The sequence below is a fragment of the Lemur catta genome, chromosome 1 (assembly GCF_020740605.2).
Source record: "Lemur catta isolate mLemCat1 chromosome 1, mLemCat1.pri, whole genome shotgun sequence".
In the NCBI taxonomy this organism is placed as follows: domain Eukaryota; kingdom Metazoa; phylum Chordata; class Mammalia; order Primates; family Lemuridae; genus Lemur; species Lemur catta.
In genome coordinates, this window is record NC_059128.1 from 114413932 (window position 1) to 114430701 (window position 16770).

Below are 16770 nucleotides of genomic sequence, written 5' to 3' on the forward strand. Positions count from 1 at the left end.
ACTATGTGAAGCCTCTGACAGCAGAGTCCCCAGAGGACGAGGGCGGGGTCGGCCATCACCACCCCCACCTGGCCCCAGCAAGGCCAGAGGCTTCTGCTTGGGGCCGAGCCGTGCAGCCGTGCAGCTCTGCAGGGCCATGGAGCACATGGAACACGGCTCCCTGCACACACCAGGCAAGCTCAGCCCTCAGTGCCCCTGCCAGGACCCTGCCGAAGGGAGGAAAGGTTTCAGACAAAGACATCCTTTGCCTCTCTCCCGAGAGGAAAACACGCACACAAACGCACCCCGAAATAACTCCAGCCACACTGTTCAACCATCGCGGCAGACTAGATAAATGACAGACCCACACCCCGGTGCAGCGTCTGAGACTTGGTCTACAGAACCGTTTTGACAGCACAAACGTCCTCATGATGTGTGTCACCTGAAGAAATACAAGATGCAGTCACACCCACAGTAAAGGCCCAATCATGAACACAGATCTTTAAAAAAGGACAAGTAAATTCACCAAAGCACCCGCTGCGGTTTTGTCAACTGTGGGACTGAACAACTCTCGTGCTATTTATTTTTCTAAACCTCTTTATTGAGTAGGTGTGTCATTAAGTAAGGGCAACACTGGTTTTGGTAAATAAAGTTTCATTGGCACATGCCACACCCATTTGTCTGTCTATTGCTCTCTTGACAAGGGCGGGGTGAATGGTCACAACGAAGACCGCATGGCCTGCAGGGCTGCAAACAGTCACCAACGGGTCCTCTGCAGAAACTCTGCCAAACCCTGATTTATGTCATGGAATAATTTTTATAGCGTGCAGTCTAAGGACCTCGGTGGTGAGCATCCCACACACCGACGTCAGTGCACTGCGCGAGCAATCGCGGACGTGTCACTGTGAACACTTAACAGCAGTTCCGGTTTTTACCGGGCGTGGTGGCCGCACACTCTCCACCACCAGCCTCTGACAACTCCTGCCAGGAAGCAGCCCAGTGCCCGGGGTGGGTGGCCTGGCCGCTCGCTCTGCCTCTCTGGGCCACCTGCCAGAGCCAGCCACATGCCGTGGGGAATGCCACCCAGAACCCAGGGGGACCTCAGGGAGCCTGTACCCACTGCACTTCGCCCTGGGAGAGGCCCCGATGCTGCCCCCTGCGATGGAGCCCGGACAGGACTTGTCCCACACTGCCCACGAGTGTCCCTGCCTAGCCAGCTCCAAACCCCTAGCCACAGACTTCACACCTTCCTGTGGGGATGGCCCCAGCTTGTTTTTGTTTTGTCATTCAAATGAACCCAGACACCCACAAATGGAAGAACGCAGCAATCGGGGTCCCTGCAATGACAACTGTGGGTCAAGGAGCCAGGCCCTGGGCGGGGAGGAGACAAGCACAGCCTGGAGGTGGCTTTGCTTTTTCTGTTTCGTGGGAATGTCCGTTTCCTCGCTGCAGTCAGTCCCAACACGCTACGCCTACAAGCAGTGATACTTCGCAAGCTTCTAAGGGACACGGGTAAGATGAGATCCAGGTTCTAAGAGTGGTGTCTCCGACAGACCCCCTTTCACAATAGGGTGTCAGGGCACAAATTCCTCACAGCCTTCAGAACCATCTGACCCAGAATTGAGAGCATGTTTTAAGGACCTTTAATTTCCTGAGGTTTGGGAAGCTAGAATAAAAGGTGCCAATCTTAGGTTACACTCTGCAATTGCAGGCATAAAAGCCCAGAGGAAGACGCCTTCAAACTTGAGCTCAAAGGAGTCATGTCTCCATGTCTGAACTGTCCTAGGCTCCGAATCAGCAAGTCTGACTTAATGCAGTTCCACTGCACGACGCCGGGCCCTGTCCTGAAGCGGCTGACGTTACAACTGGGGAGACAGAGTAAGTGCGAGTGAGAAGCCAGAGGACCCGGGTGCAGAGAGGCCACGTCCCCGCGGGGCTGACTCTGAATGCCAGGAAGCAGCGCTGGCCGTGCAGTGCCTACTGTGTGCATGTCTCTGTTGCTGCCAGGGTGGCGGGGGTGCCAGTGCTGGCTTTGTCCCCGCCTTGCTGTGGCCAGAGTGGGCTCCTCTGCTTCTCGGGGCCAGGGCGGTAGGATGCGGTGGCCAAGGATCTGGCCAGCCTCCCCGTCACCCGTGCAGCAGGTCCCAGACAGCACAGGGCAACCTGACAGCCGCTCGTGGGAGCCCCAGCAGCTGGATCTCAGCTCAGACCCTAAGAAAGGCCCAGGATGGAGACAGCGTCTGCCCAGAGGCTCAACCAGATGCAGCTGTCGCTTGCAAGTGACAAGCAGGAGATTTACGACTGTGAGTTAGGGGCCCAGACCTAATCTAAGCACCTCTGCCTGGCCAGCCCCCGTCACTCAGTGCCCAGACACCAAGTCAAAGAGCTGGGAGCAGGCAGCTGCCACCACCTCAGAAGACTGACACATCAAACAGCTGACATTCACGGCCAGGTCTCCCAGGACCCTCAGTGAGTTCTGAGGCAAGTGGGAAAGCGCCGTAGGGCTGGTGTTGGTCTCTGCTTACACTCAGCAGGGCCCAGTGTGGAGGCAAATAGGTTTCTTCTTCCAAATGCGTGAAAAAGATATAAATCAGAATGTGACAGGCTCAGAGTCAGCGGCCACAGGCCCCAGGGCCTGCTTCATGACAATCAGCTGACCTGTCCCCCTTTGGAGAGCAGGGCACGGAGTCAGAGAGCCACAAGTGACCGCCAGGGCTGGGCCAGCGCCTGTGGGACGCTCACCACGGCCCACAGGCTCTGAGGTCTTCACAGACCCCATGGGCTGCAGTGCTTTCCAGGGGAATGGCCACCAACTGCCCACATGTCCCAACCTGCCCTCGGGGACCCTTGGGACTGTCCTGTGGGACGATCACTGAAGACTGTCCCTGGCAGGACAGAGGTGCAGAGGGCAGGTAGGACTGCTACCAGGAGACGCCGCTTTGGCTCCATCTTGCGCTGTCCAGGACTTTACAGTGAAATGTTCCTTTTCATAGAACAAATATGAACACCCAGTGAAACCGGAGGGTCATATCACTCAGCATCTGCCCAGCACGGGGGCTGTGATACACTGGCACTGCACGTGGGCTGCTGGCCAGCAAAGGCTGGGAGGGCAGTCGGGAGAGGGCGGAGATGTCAGGACAGCAGACGGGGGCCCCACTCGGCAGAGCTGGGTGCTGTGCCCGCTGGGGGAGCCGTGGGGAGCTGGGCTTCGGGTAGAGCAGGGAGACCTGGCAAAGTGCAGGGTGTCGGCGCCACCCTTAGGCCCCCAGCGGGAGGCCCGAGGGCTCTTCCCTGCACAATCTGGCCGGCCCAAGAGGAAAGACCTAAACACACTGATGTTGGGGGTCCCCCAGTAACAGACCACCCAGATCCCCCCATGGGAAAGCTCCAAGTGAGAAAGGTGGCCCTGCATCCAGAGCTCTCACCAGCCTCGGTCCCACACTCAGGATCGTTACACTCCGCCGTCATCGCCAAGCATCAGAGACTGAATCTCTACCGTGCCTCCAGGAAAGCAAAACCAACAGTCGGAAAAAACAACCAACCGGGAAGAGACAGAGGTCCGGAAAGACATTTTCAAAAAGAACTTAAAACTATCATCGGTATCCTCAGAAATAAAAGCTATCACATCATGAAACAAGAACAGAGCTTATGAAAAAGGAACATCCAGAGAACAAAAAAGGGCAGAAATGAACAATAGAAAGGTTGGGTGATGAAAGTTAAGAGACGCTCCCAGCGAACAGAAAACAGATTAGAGAAAGATGGAAAATGTGCCAGGAGGACAGACAGGAACTGAGCGCTAGATCTGAGACACCCAGCCCTGGTGACAGGAGTCTGAATCAGAGACGAGAGAGGAGGAAGAGAGAGTCATCAGAGAAACCATCGAGAGTTCCCACCATTGCTCGGCCGAGCCCAGAGGAGGCGGCTCAGGGCTCCCCCCGCCTGTGCGCCTCCCCTGTGGAGAACCCTGAGCAAAACGTGGAGACCCGGAGACTGAGCTCACAAGACTCCCTGGAACAGCTCGCACCTCACCTGGTGAGAAGTTCCAAGGAACAAACGAGAAGGCGGCCAGGGCGCTGGCTCTGCCCAGAGGCTCCGGCTGCCTAGCGCGCAGGACGGCCGTCCTCTGCTCTTCTCCAGCCGGCATCCTGCAGTCACTCTTTCACAGCCTGCCTGTTTCACGGGGCTCATTTTGGAAAATGTTCCACACTGGACTTAAAGAGCAGCCTCATTCTTCTTGGCAGTTGTGTAACATTTGAGGCCTGGGCGCCCGTCAGGCACTCGGCTGTTAAGATGTCACAGTCTTTCACTACACGTTTAAGAACCCCTTGTATATTAGGCTCGATGTCATCACGGCTGTGCTCAGCACTTTCTCTCCCCTTGGTGGCTCCTCTCTGCTAACAGGTGCCACCCCCGGCCCCAGACAGCCATAGTGGGGGCCTGACTCAGTCACTGTGCCCACTCTGCGTGTCCCCATTCTGTGTACTTCACACCACACGTGTTGCAAAGCCATGTTCTTCAAAACACAGATTCTGATGGAAACCACTGTCCCCTCACGGGGCCTCCCCTACCATGGGATGTTTGAAATCATTCCCAGGGCTCCCTCACCCTCTTAGAACAGCCACAGAAATGAGGCCAACTTCCTCTGCCATGGCAGGTGCCACCAACACGCACTGCCCATGTCACCGGCGACTTGGGATACAGCAATGCCACGTTTCACAAAGTGACAGACCGGGATCTGCGCCTGCCCCAGCAGGGGATCAAAGCCAGCAGGCACCAGGGGGCCCCCAAGCCTGGGAGGCCGGGCCTGTGCTCCCTGGAGGGTGCCAGGAGAGGGCAGGCCTGGGGGCCGCATGGTGAAGGTTCTCCGCACTCTGCACTTAAAGACGCAGGTGCCCCAATCTGTGCTCTGTATGGCCCCAAAGCAATCCCCCGTGCAGCCTAAGGGGCAGCCTGCCTCTTCGGGGACCAGGGGGGGCACACGCCCTGCCTGTAGCGGCTGGGGGCCCTTCTGGAATCTCATTCCACGGGGAGACACACACGCATGCTCAGTTCTGCATCTGCGGGGGCAGACCCCGAGGGCCCCCAGGTTGAGGAGTCCTATTCCTTGAAGTGCCACGTCCCACCCTGGGTCCTCTGGTCCTGGCCCTGGCCCTGCCCTGGCTGCCTCGGAGTCCAGGGGGTTCAATTTACCCCCCTGCCCTGACTAAACAGCACTGAGCTTTAATCAGAGCCCATCTCCTTTTAAAGGATGGAACAGAAATTAAAATTTGCTCATGTAAAACAGCAGAGTTGGAGAAAGGGGATGCAGCCATCAGCCTAAAGAGAAAATTACTAAATGTGGTTCAATAAAATCATCAACCCAACTAGCATCTGACCGCAGGGACCCCTAATGCTCTGGCCAGAGCAGCAGCGCCAACTCCCGGCCCCGTGACCGGGAACCAGGGCGGAACATTGAGGACGTGCCGGGAGCTGGAGGGCGGGTGAACAGCAGCGGCTGCGGCCCAGGTGGCTGGCACCCGCCCTGCTGTGAACAGGGCCTGGGAGGCCTTCGGAAGCAGCAAGGCCTGAGTGTCTTCCAGCGGCTGATGCAGCGTCGCCTGCAGCTCCACATGTCCCGGCCTCACACTGCACCCCCGCCCCAGCTGGAGACCCGCGACGTGCAACGAGGACCCCTCCATGGGTTGTTAGTGAGCACTTGAAACGCAGTGGTGTGACTGAAGAAAGCAATGTTTAATTTTATTTCCTTTTGATTAATTTATAAAGTGCCATGTTGGGCCGGTGGCTTCCGTACTGGATGGTGTCACATCTCTGTGCACCCGACAGCACCCCTGCACCCACCTGCATTCTCCAGCCAAGGCCCACAGGTACCACCCCTAAAGCACAGGGGTCCCCTTCTCCCTGCCTTGCCAGGCTCCCTACCCCATCTGTCCCCTGCAGTCCCCTCCCCAATCTGGTGGCCAGAGGATGACCCCTCTTCCACGCTGACACGCCCAGCACCCCTCACATCCCAAAGAGGCCTGACCTCAGGCTGGCCGAGCCATGTCGTGGCCCTGAGACCCTCTGCTGGGCCCCTCCTCTCTTCCTGGGGGTGCCAGGCTCCCCCGTCAGGGGCTGTGTGCTCTCTGACCCCTCACGGGTGAGGCTCTGCCCTGCGCTCCCCAGCGCCCCACCCAAGACCTCAGAAGGGAACTTAATTGGGTGCGGGGTCTCTGCAGTGTCGTCAGTAAGGCTGCATCATGCACCGGGTTAGGGCCCCCCGAACCCAGTGCTGGTATCCTGGGAAGCAGAGGAGAGACCACAACGGCAGAGGGACGAAGGCCGCATGACCACAGAGGCAGAGAATGAGCACAAGCCAAGCCATGCCGTGCTGAGGCCCAAGGCCACCCTGGAAGCCAGGAGAGGCAGGAAGGACCCGGCCTGGAGCCTCAGGGAACTTGGCCTCTGGCCTCTGTGAGAGAAGAAATGTCTGGTGCTTCCAGCCGCCTAGGCTGTGGCCTGGGTTACAGCAGCCCCAAGACACGACACACCAGGTGTCACTGCAGCATCCGTGCAGACCCCTCCATCCCAGGGAGCACTCACTGCCAGCCTGGCCCTGTCCTCGCTGCGGCCTGGCGGGTTCCCAGGATCAGAAATCCTCCCACACGTCCTTGTGTGCTATCCACCTCCTCCCTGCACCTCCGTGCCTCGCCCGTCACCAGCAGCCGAACAGCAAACTCGGCTGCTGCCCAGCAGACGCCAACGAGGGGGTGACAGACCCGCCTCCGGCGATGGTCTGCGTTGGGGGGCAGGTGCCCCAGACTGGGAGCTGCAGCACACAAAGTGTTAAACCGTGGACGGGGCGGAGGCACAGCATCTGCTGGCAGCTCACGGGAGCTGGGAGGGGCGAGCGGCCCCGTCTCTGATGTGATCGTCACCGCCACAGCGAGAGCACTAACAAACCAGGTCATTAGGAAACCCGCTGGAAACACGGCAGTGCTTCATAAACAACACGATTAGGCGCTGGGCTCCCAGGGCCCCTCTGCCAGGGCTGCAGGGTCCGCTTCCGGGCAGCACGGAAAGCGGCTTCCCGCTGTGCCCAGACGGCCTGGCTGGGCAAGGTCACCGGCTTCTCACAGCCTCCCACACTGGGCGCTGCTCCCTCACGTCCACCAGGCCCCGGGAGGCTCCAACATCACCCTCGGCCCTTCCTAGACAAAGGAAGCGCATCCGTGTGTCCGTGCAGCCTACACAGGACGTAACAAGAAGGCGGCCCACACGCCTGGCCTCGGTCCACTAGGACCTGCCCCTCCTGCCCCACGCTGCCGAGGGGCCTGGGCACAGAGGGAAGGCTGTGTCTGCGACCAGGCCTCCTGCCTCCCTCCGAGTGGAAGTTGAGCACATTCCTCAACTCGGGCCACTTCCAGGCCAGGTGCCTCCCAAGTGCTGCCCCATGAAACTCCCAACAGTCCGAGAAGGGGACCACAGGAGCTTCATGGGTGGGGAAACTGAGGCACAGTGTTGGGGGGCAGGGTTTCCACAGGGAGCCACGCTGTGGGCGGAGGGCAAAGGGTCAGGGTGCAGGGACCCCAGCCTGCCAGGCACCCACCCACCCCTCCTCGGCCAGCAGCAGCCCCCAGGGGGTTCTCTCTCTCTCGTTCTCCTGGTCACAACCAGCTGCGATGGCCGAGGCAGGCACCGTGTGCCCAGTGGGCAGCCCCTCGGCCACGCCTCCCTCTCCCTCTGAACACGGCCCTGGAGAACAACTGCTCACCCTCGGCTTCCGCAGGCCCCGGCACCGTGCACGGCCAGGGCAGCCGGCCATGCCTGCCCTCCCCAAGCAAACCTAACATGGGACACCACGCGGCCTGTAGCTGCAGCCTAGGCACAAACTATGTGCATGCAGGACGGTGGCAGAGACCAGACGCTGCTCTGTCCGTAAAGCCCCCCCATGCGAACCACAAACCTGAGTCTAGGAAAGACCTTGGCCCCTCCCCTGAGCCAGGCATGACCACGGCCTTCTGGGGCTCCTGGCCAGAGAACCGGGACAGACGGGCCGGCCGCCTTGGGAGCCAAGGGGAGGACAAGGAAAGGTGAAGATGTCCAGCAGGGGGCCTCGCTGGAGCACCTACCCCCAGGGGACACAGGAGTATCCGGGGACATCTGTGGTCATCACGACTGGGGAGCTCCCGGCATGGGGTGGGTGAAGGCAGGGAAGCTGCTCCGCACCTGCAGTGCCTGGGGGAGACTCTGAACTAGACCGTCCTTCTAGATCATTCCTCTTCCACTCCACACGTGCAGCACAAGCACCACGTCCAGATCCCAAACGAGACCAACTAATTGTGATGCCAACTGCAGGATGCACCCAGGTGGTCTCAGCTCCAGACCCTCCTGCCTCTGTGCGACTCTACAACCTCCTGAGCGCACTGTGGGGGTGGGCTCAGGGACAGCATGACAGGAGATCTGGGAGAAGCAGCAAGGGGAAAGCATACTTCACACAGCAATTTATAGCAAACATGCACACCCAGCCCGCAAAGCCATAAATCAGAGAGTTAGCGAGGCGGAGAGGGAGGCAGGCGGCACCTAGCACTCAGGCGGGTCAGAGGGGTCCGAGCTCCCAGCCCCCGTGCTCACCCCTCCTCCCTCCCCGCCCCCAGCCTTCTGCTACCTCCTCCCCGTGGGCTGGGGTTAATCACCCAGAGCAGGCTGCGTCATTACAGACAGAAGGAACACACAGTTCTCTGAAGCAGCAGAAACAATTTGGCTCCATTTTATAGTAATTAAGTTCAGTGTCCCCCCCCCAGGCTGGGGTTTTAGAAGAAACCCCCCTCCCTGCGTCTCCCGCCGGAGCCCCTACCGCAGCCTGGATGAGGGAGGTGGGGACCGTGGGGGGTGCCGAGGGGCCACCTCCAGAAACAGCGCCTTCGAGGGACACACTGTCTTTTCTCTTCTCCAACTCAGCAAAAGCCCCCCCTGCTTGGGAGCCCCCCAGAGTGCCGCGATTTCCCCGGGGAGGCTTCGCACTCGGCAGGCTTCGCTCAGAGACAGCTGCCAGCGCGCAGGGCTCCCGGGCCTGTAAGCCGGACTCGGGCTCTAAATCTCTCTCGCTCTGTTTAATCCACAATCAACCACAATCAACTCTCCACCTGGCGGGCGGTCTGGGGATGCTCTGGAGGAAAGACCCCTTGTCTGCCAGGCGCCAGGCTCTGGCAGGAACCACCTACCACGGGGCCAGCCCAGGGTTGTGTGCTGAGCTAATCTAACGTGGCAGGCAGCCTTGTAGGACTAACTCAAGTTCGCAGTGAAAAAGGCTGGTGCGTGCACATTTTATTTTCCGAGAGTGAAACGGGGGCATCCTTTGATCTCCCTATTAGTAATCCCACCACAGAGCCTGCCTGCTTGAGCCTGTGCCCAGGGAATTCTGCTCAGAGACACAGAGCAGTGGCCTCCAGGGCCCTGCCAACCGGCCTTGCTGGGCTACTCATGGGACACGTGCCCAGGACGAGGCCACCAGCCTCAGAGACTCTGTCTAAGTAGGAAGGGTGTCATTGCCCCCCAGGCTCACGTTCCAAGTGGAGGAGGGTGGACGGCATCCTAGGCCTGGCCTCCTGCTGACGCGACCTTGGCAAAGTCACTTAACCGCTGTGGTCCTCTCAAGGTCACAAGGCCAAGGTCAGCCCTTGATAGAGGGCAGTATTGTCAGTAAAGCTTCAGAGGGAGAGAGAGAATGTTAGCACCAAGAGCTGTCTCAAGTGGAGAAAAGGAACCTTTCGAGGTAGACCCTGCAGAGTGGCCTGGCCAGGGGACACATCCTGGGCCTGATCTGGGCCATCCGCCCTGCACCCTCACCCCTCCCCGCCAGTCCAGGAGGCCAGGCCCCTCCCAAACACACAGCAGGGGCCAGGCTCCCTCGGGTCCTCACGGGTCTTATCTGGCTTTTAATTCCCATTCTACAAACAACAAACCCGCCACCACCAGCAGCAGAAACCTCCCACACAGCCAGGCCGCAGGCAATGCCCTGAGGAGGCGCTGCCACCTCTACCTCCCCTAAACAGCCACACTTCTCAACTATCACCAGAGGAGCTCCTGGTTTACAAATAAAAGTTAGAAAAAAGACAGAAACATAGAGAAGTTAGTGCATGTTTTTAACAAATTCTACCACGTCAAGCTAGTGTCAACCAATATTTGGGCAAATCTCCCCCCTATTTTGGGGACCACAAGCCCCTACAAAAATGGGATTACATATTCTCAGTCCACAGCCTATTTTCTCACTTGAAGTGCTGTGCCCATCCCTCCACGCCCACAAACACGGAACAGACCCCACGGCCATGCAATATTCCATGGGTTCGACACAGCTCCTGGTCATAGATACACGCTTACCACTATTGTAACCGATGAGGCAGCAGACATCCCTGTACGTGAAACCATGGGGCACTTGTTCCAGGGGAAGAACTGCCGGGGTGCACGGGGTGCAATAGACACACACATTTAACCGATGGCAGATGGCCTTCTGGAAAGGCAGGCCCAGGGGGCCCCCCAACCCCCTCCCCGGCAGCCCACCCATGGGGCTGGAGTCCCTTTCCCAATCTCATGAGCAAAATAACGACCTTGCTGGTGCTGATCCGCCACCTACGTCATATGCGCTCTGGTGTTTGGGACGCAGGCAGCCCTGGCTTGGCGAACACGACATCCTCCCCGACCCCTCACAGCCCCTGTGATGCTTCTTTGTGAACCACCTCGGCATCTCTTTTGCCCATTTTTTATTGAATTATGTTTCTAGATCTGCTAAGAACTGATCTGGGGAGGTAGGATTTTTTTGGGACAATTTTTGAGATTCACGGAAACGCCACATAACTCACCAAGTATACAATTCAGCAGCTTTTAGTACATTCAGAGAGCTGTGTAAGCGTCATCACCGCCAAATTTAGACCCTTCCCGTCACCCAAAAAGGAAGCCCCATCCCCATTAGCCGTCACGCCCCAGCCCCTCCCCAGCCCCTGGCGACCGTGCACCAGGCTTGAGTGCTGGGTTTGGGTGCGTCTGGCTGGCGGAACCTCGCTCCAGAGGAAATGAAACCTTGGGCTCCCACCCTGACAAAGGTGGGCCTAGAGGGCAGCTGCCGCCCCTCAGACACTCAGGGTGCCCATCCCCCCCCAGGAGCAGGCGCCGGCTCCACGCAGACGAGGACTGGGAGGACTGGGTCTCTCCCCACAGGTGGGTGTGACAGCAGGTTGGTAAGAACTTCCAATTCTCCAGGGAGAAAGCAATCTCAATCTCTCTCTCTCTCAGCATTTAGTTCCTGTAACAGGAACAATTCCTGCAGAGGAGACCTAACCCCGCGCTGTGCCGAGGCCTGGTTCCCACACCCCTCCCGTCAGCCCAGTTCCCCCCACTGCAGGACAAAGTGTGTGACATCAACAGAACGCACAGCCCCCAAAACCAGGGTCCATCCCCAAGGAGGGGAGCCCATCTAGTGAGGCTGCCTGCTGGGGTTCAAGGCCTCGCTGTGTGCCTAAGGGACTTCCAACGCCAGGCTGCTGACCACGGCGGAGCGCAGCTGCCTGCCGGCTGGGGACGAGGCACACGGATGAGCAGTCCCAGACCCGGTGCTCTAGCGGTGGGTCCTTGGCAGGAGACAAGGAAGGAATCGGGAAACCTGAGCTATGAAGCCACCAGGGACACGGACTGTTCCAGCTGCACTGCACACCCCACCACCCAGATGCAAGGACAGTGAGACATGAAAGTGCCACTAGGCCAGTGGGTCTCACTGGAGCTGATCCTGTCTCCAGGGGAGGTGTCTGGGGACCTTTGCGGTTATCCCAACTAGGGAGGGGGGGTCCAAAGGTCACCCACGAAGCGGGGGGCAGATGTCATGGGGCTGAGGGGGGAGTGGGACACGACTATGGCCACCTGGCCTTCCTCCCGCCCTCCCGCTGCACGATGGGCACTGAGGGTTAATGCCCTAGGGGTCACCCGGAAAGGAAATGCCCACGGGAGTGAACACCATCACCCAGTCGGTAACGGCCTGGGAGTGCACGTGGGCAGCTGCACAGGGGGAATTGGACAAGGCCGGTGCGGGCTCAGGCGGGCGGCAGCCCTGCTGCGGCAGAGGGCAGAGACGGAAGAGCTCCACGCCGCCTCCTGCATGTGTGGACAGGGCTCAGGCAGCTCCACCCAGGGGCTCTGGCCCGAGGCTGTAAATCTGGGCGAGTTCCCCTGCAGGGAGACCATTATTTCTCTACAATTTTATAGCCAGGCGGAACCTTGGAGACCCTCTGGCCTGCGGGGCAGACCTGCACCCGCCGTAGGGCAGTCAGGGATGCTCTGCAGGTGGCTGGCAGCGGTGTCACAGTCACGGTGCTTGGCCAGGCCAACCCTGCTGGGAGGCCACAGCTGTCGGCGGGCCCATCCGGAACTCCGGAGGGAGCTGCTCTGACCTGGGGGGTGGAAGCGAGGGGTTGGGGGCCCAGGGCTGGGAGAGGAAGGAGGCAGCTGTCCTGCAGGCGGCCCCGCCTGGCTGGCAGAGAAGCCCACCCTGGGTTTGCTAGACCAGGAGCAACAGAATTCCCCTGAAAGGGCCAAATAGCAAATGTCTTCTAACCAGCTGGTCTCTGTGAAAAGCACTCACCTCCGCCACTGCAGGGCAAGAGTGACCGTAGTCAACAGTCAGTGAACGGGCATGATCATGCGCCAAGGAAACTCAGTTACGGGGGTGAAACTTGAGGTTCATATAACTGTCACAGGCTACATATCCTTCTTTTGATTGTCCCCAACTCTTTAAAAATGCAAACCCCAGGCTCAGCTTGCAGCCAGCAGGGAGACAGGCAGCTGCCGGATCTGTCCCCTAGACCCCACTGTGTGAGTCCTGAGTGCAGACGGCTGAAATCCACATGGGCTGGCCACGTGCAGGAGTGCGGCTTCTCACCTGTGACTCCCGAGCACAGAGACATGACAGGGAAGGGACAACGGGGTGGGGAGGGGATTCCTGGGAGCCAAAAGGAAAACAAACCAACAAGCCGACATGCCTCTCCGCAGGTCTAGGAAGCCAGGATCCTCCTTGGCTACCCTCCGATGAACATGCTCAAAGACACTGGCCCAGAACACGAACGGGACAGGGCGCTCAGGCCGGCAGGAGGCAGGCAGGAGCAGGAGGGTCCGGGGCAAGCCCTGGAGCCCCATCTGCCCTGAGCAGCCCTGCCTTGATGACTCCTGCTCTGAGGGCTCTCAGTGTGTCACCTGTGAGGTGTGACACTCTAACAGCCTTTCCAGCCTGGACCACTTCGGGGAGCAGCAGACCCTGCCCCGCCAAGAAGCCTGAGTGCCACCAACATTCCAGGATGGTCATGACACCTCGTGGCTGGCGACACTCCGGGCCAGGCCTGACCACCGATGGGAGCCAGAGCAGGGGCCAGGGTGGCTGGGGGGCTCCGAGAGGGAGCCCGGCACCTGGATGCCCGCCTGGACCCCTGGCTTGTTCTGAGAGCTGCGTGCCACTTGTTCGGTGATTTCACGCTACGCCGCCTGACAATGTAAGAGTGGCGGCCCGATCTAAGGCTGTACTTCCCAAATGCCACTTGTTTGTGAACACATGGCGGAACCCCAAATTGCTTTTAATATCTGGGCAGTCCCCACAGCCCCACCGCAGCTTCGGCTCTGAGGGCACCTCCAGGATAAGCCTGAGGCCGGGGCTCACGTCTCCATCTGCCGCTGGGCTGGTCGCCCACGGTGGCCCCGCGACGACGAAAACACGCACGACCACGTGCCCTTTCCAAACAGTGACAGCCCTGAGATATTTCTTTACTCCTTCAGAGCAGAGAGAAAATCCCGACTTGTCGATCTCTCTTCTCAGCTAAGCCCCGAATCTTCCCTAAACAGAGCAACGATTTTCTGAATCAAGTCCCTGGGGCATCCCTCAAGTCCTCCTCACTACACAGCCTGTTTCCTTTCCCAACCGCACGGAACAGTGAAGGCAGAGAAACAAATAATTAGGAGATACAGGCTGGCCAAGCTCTACAGACCAGCTGGGCCCAGGAGAAATAAATGTATCGCGAGCCACCTATGCACTTTTCATTCTTCTAGTGGCCACGTTAAGACAGTTAAAAAAAAAAAAAAAAGGTGATATTCATCTTAATGTTTTGTTTAATCTCATATATCCAAAAATATGGCTGTACATAGTCAATATAACAGATCACCTGTGAGGGATTCTGTGGTTTACACTCACAGCTCTGTGCCACCCGGCCACACCCCAAGGCCTCTTTTGTAAAGGTGTGATATCTAGAAAATTCTGGGTGAATTGGATGACTCGGGGTTTGGCCCTGTGACTTCTCCTGTCACCCCTCCCTGCATGTCCGGACCTGGGGAAACTCCAGTTTGCCCCAATCCCGGCCCTGGGGGAACCAGAGGGCTCTGCACTTGGGGGGCTGGTGGGAAGCACCTGTTTTCCCCAGCCCAGCCGAGGGGATGCTCCTGTTCCATGGCACCATGGGAGCCACGTGGTCCCTGGGCCTGTCTCCGCAGGGGACAGAGAAGGCCAGGAAGAGCCAGGCTATCCAGTGCCACCCTGAAGAGCAGCCACGCGCCAGGGCCAAACGGCTTGAGCCTGGCCTGCAGGAGAGCTCACCGTCTTTGGGTGGGGGGGCTGGGGGTGTTGGCAGGGACAGGTACCCAGAGGCCTGCAGGGACAGTCTTGGGAGGAAGCTTCCGCCATCCCCGTACAGGCAACCAGGGAAGGGCAGATTCCATCAGCAACTCTGAAGTCTGGGGTTCACAGCCTGTCCACTGTCCCCGTCCCCTGACGGGCTAAAAGGGCGCCGAGTGAGGCAGAGACCAAGGGGGCCACGGGCTGGTGCGACCCCACCACGCCCCACTGCCCTCAGAGCCTCCCATCTAGCGGCCTCACATGCCCCACACGGCCGGGAACCACGTGCACACGGACGGCGCACACAGTTAGGAATTGGAGAACGAGCACTCGGCTCAGGGGGCCAACCTGTCAGCCAGTAATCAGTCTTCCAACATCAGCGATGGCAAATTACCAGGAAAAAATCAAACGCGTCTCCTCGCCTTCCCATAACCCCTAGGGACAGCCACGGCAGCAGGACAACCTCAGGCAACAGAGAGCTTGTTGGTGGGGGACACTGACCGGGCCCCCACACTGCTGGGAACGCCCTGGCGGGGAAGAAGGGGACGGACAGAGCCAGGGGAGGGACGAAGGCAGGCACCAAGTGGCCCTCAGAAGAGAAGGGTCCACGAATACCCATTCTGGGACCGGACACGAACAGAGCACGCCCGTGGGCTCAGCCAGGACAGGGAGACAATGGTGTTGGCCGAGTAGAGTCCCCACCCGAGATGGGAGCCATCCAGCCCAGCCCACCCAGGCCCCACGCTGGACAGAGCACACTGGAGACGGCCCGAGGTCACTGTGCCCCACCTGGCCCATGTACCTCCTCCCCTCCTCTCCACTCTCCAAGGCAAGGAGCCTTCTGGGCACGCGCTGCCTGCGGATCCCAGAAGCAGACCCTGGGCCAGAGTCTGGCCCCGATGGAGAATGAATGGTGGAGGCACAAGCCCTGGGCCATGCGAGCAGGGAGGGGCCACCTCCCACCCCATTCAGGCCCTTTTGCGGAGTCTGCGGCTCTGACCTGAGTGGCCACTTTGCCGTAATCGATCCACCGCAGTGTGGCGAAATTGGTAGATTCTGCACAGTTGAACCCGTGATTGAAGCCAGCGTGGTAGCCATAGGGAAACGTGATCATAAACTCCCCGGCCTCCTGCGTGATCTGCGGAGGAAAAGGCGGACAAGTGAGGGGCAGCGGCCACTGGGAGCCACCACAGAGCTCAGCAGGGGACAGGGGCTCAAGGACTTCCCAGCAATTGCCAGGAATCCCCGACCTTGTGAGCCAACAGAGCTGTGCAAAATCAAAGGTGGTTCTTTCCAGGTAACTCTACGGGCTCCAGCCCAACTTCCCACTTGGCTGAGGAAGGACGCACGGTGCACGGTCAGTCCACAGCTCTGCCCTGGCACCCGCTCGCCCAGACCCCGCTGGGCCCACCAGCCCCGGCCTCGGCAGACACGTCAGCATGGTCTGGGTGGGCGCACTGCACGTGGAGACACTGCTGGAGTCTATGGTTGCCAGCGCTGCTGCTGGGGAGGTGGCTGAGTCAGGCTCACGGCCACCGTGATGTGGTCTCGCACAGCTGGGAGCTGGGGGGGTTGCTGGCAGCAGCTGCAGAGCCCTCCAAGGACAAGACAGGGGCATGTGCGTGGGACAGCAACCTGCCTTGCAAGAGGCAGGAACAGCTGCATGCACAAATCATGCCAGGGTGGCCTACGCCATGCTGCCATCCCACATGGTCTTTCCACCCAATCCCCAGAAGGGGGTCTAAGGAGGTCGAGAGAGACCAAGAAACACACCCTCGGGCCACGATGTCACCGATCAGAGCTCTGCAGAAGGCTCTGACGTTTCCACATCCTGTTCCAATGGTCTGGCCACTCAGACTCTGAGCAGGTCTCTGAAACAGAGAACCCTCCCAAACCACAGCGCTGGGGTGCGTGTGACAGGAATAGGGGCTCACGATGACCCCAGATCTGAGGCTTCCAGAACAGCCCTCCCAAGGCCCAGAGGAAATGGGGGGTTGCCTACCAGTGCTGGGGGGCTATAGCCTCATCCCCTGGCACCTGTGGGGAGGGAACACCCAGAGGACCACAGTGAGCACCCACCCGCTCTGCTGCTGACTGCCAAGCCTTTTGGTAAAGCACTTCCAAAAATGTTAAGTAACAGCAGCGATTGTTCCCACCTTCTGTGCCCCAGGACCAGG

At 59.3% G+C, this 16770-nt stretch overlaps 1 protein-coding gene across 3 annotated transcripts in view; it reads right to left on the minus strand.

The window, feature by feature from the left end:
- KDM4B (lysine demethylase 4B) overlaps window positions 1-16770 on the minus strand; it is a 131674-nt gene that overhangs the window by 34539 nt on the left and 80365 nt on the right. For all 3 annotated transcript variants that reach the window (XR_006734636.1, XM_045549185.1, XM_045549176.1), the window contains exon 9: window positions 15594-15731. Coding sequence is in view for 2 of the 3 variants with exons in the window: in XM_045549185.1 (XP_045405141.1) it covers window positions 15594-15731 (138 nt within the window). In the remaining variant the exon portion in view is untranslated. The remainder of the gene's footprint in view (window positions 1-15593; window positions 15732-16770) is intronic.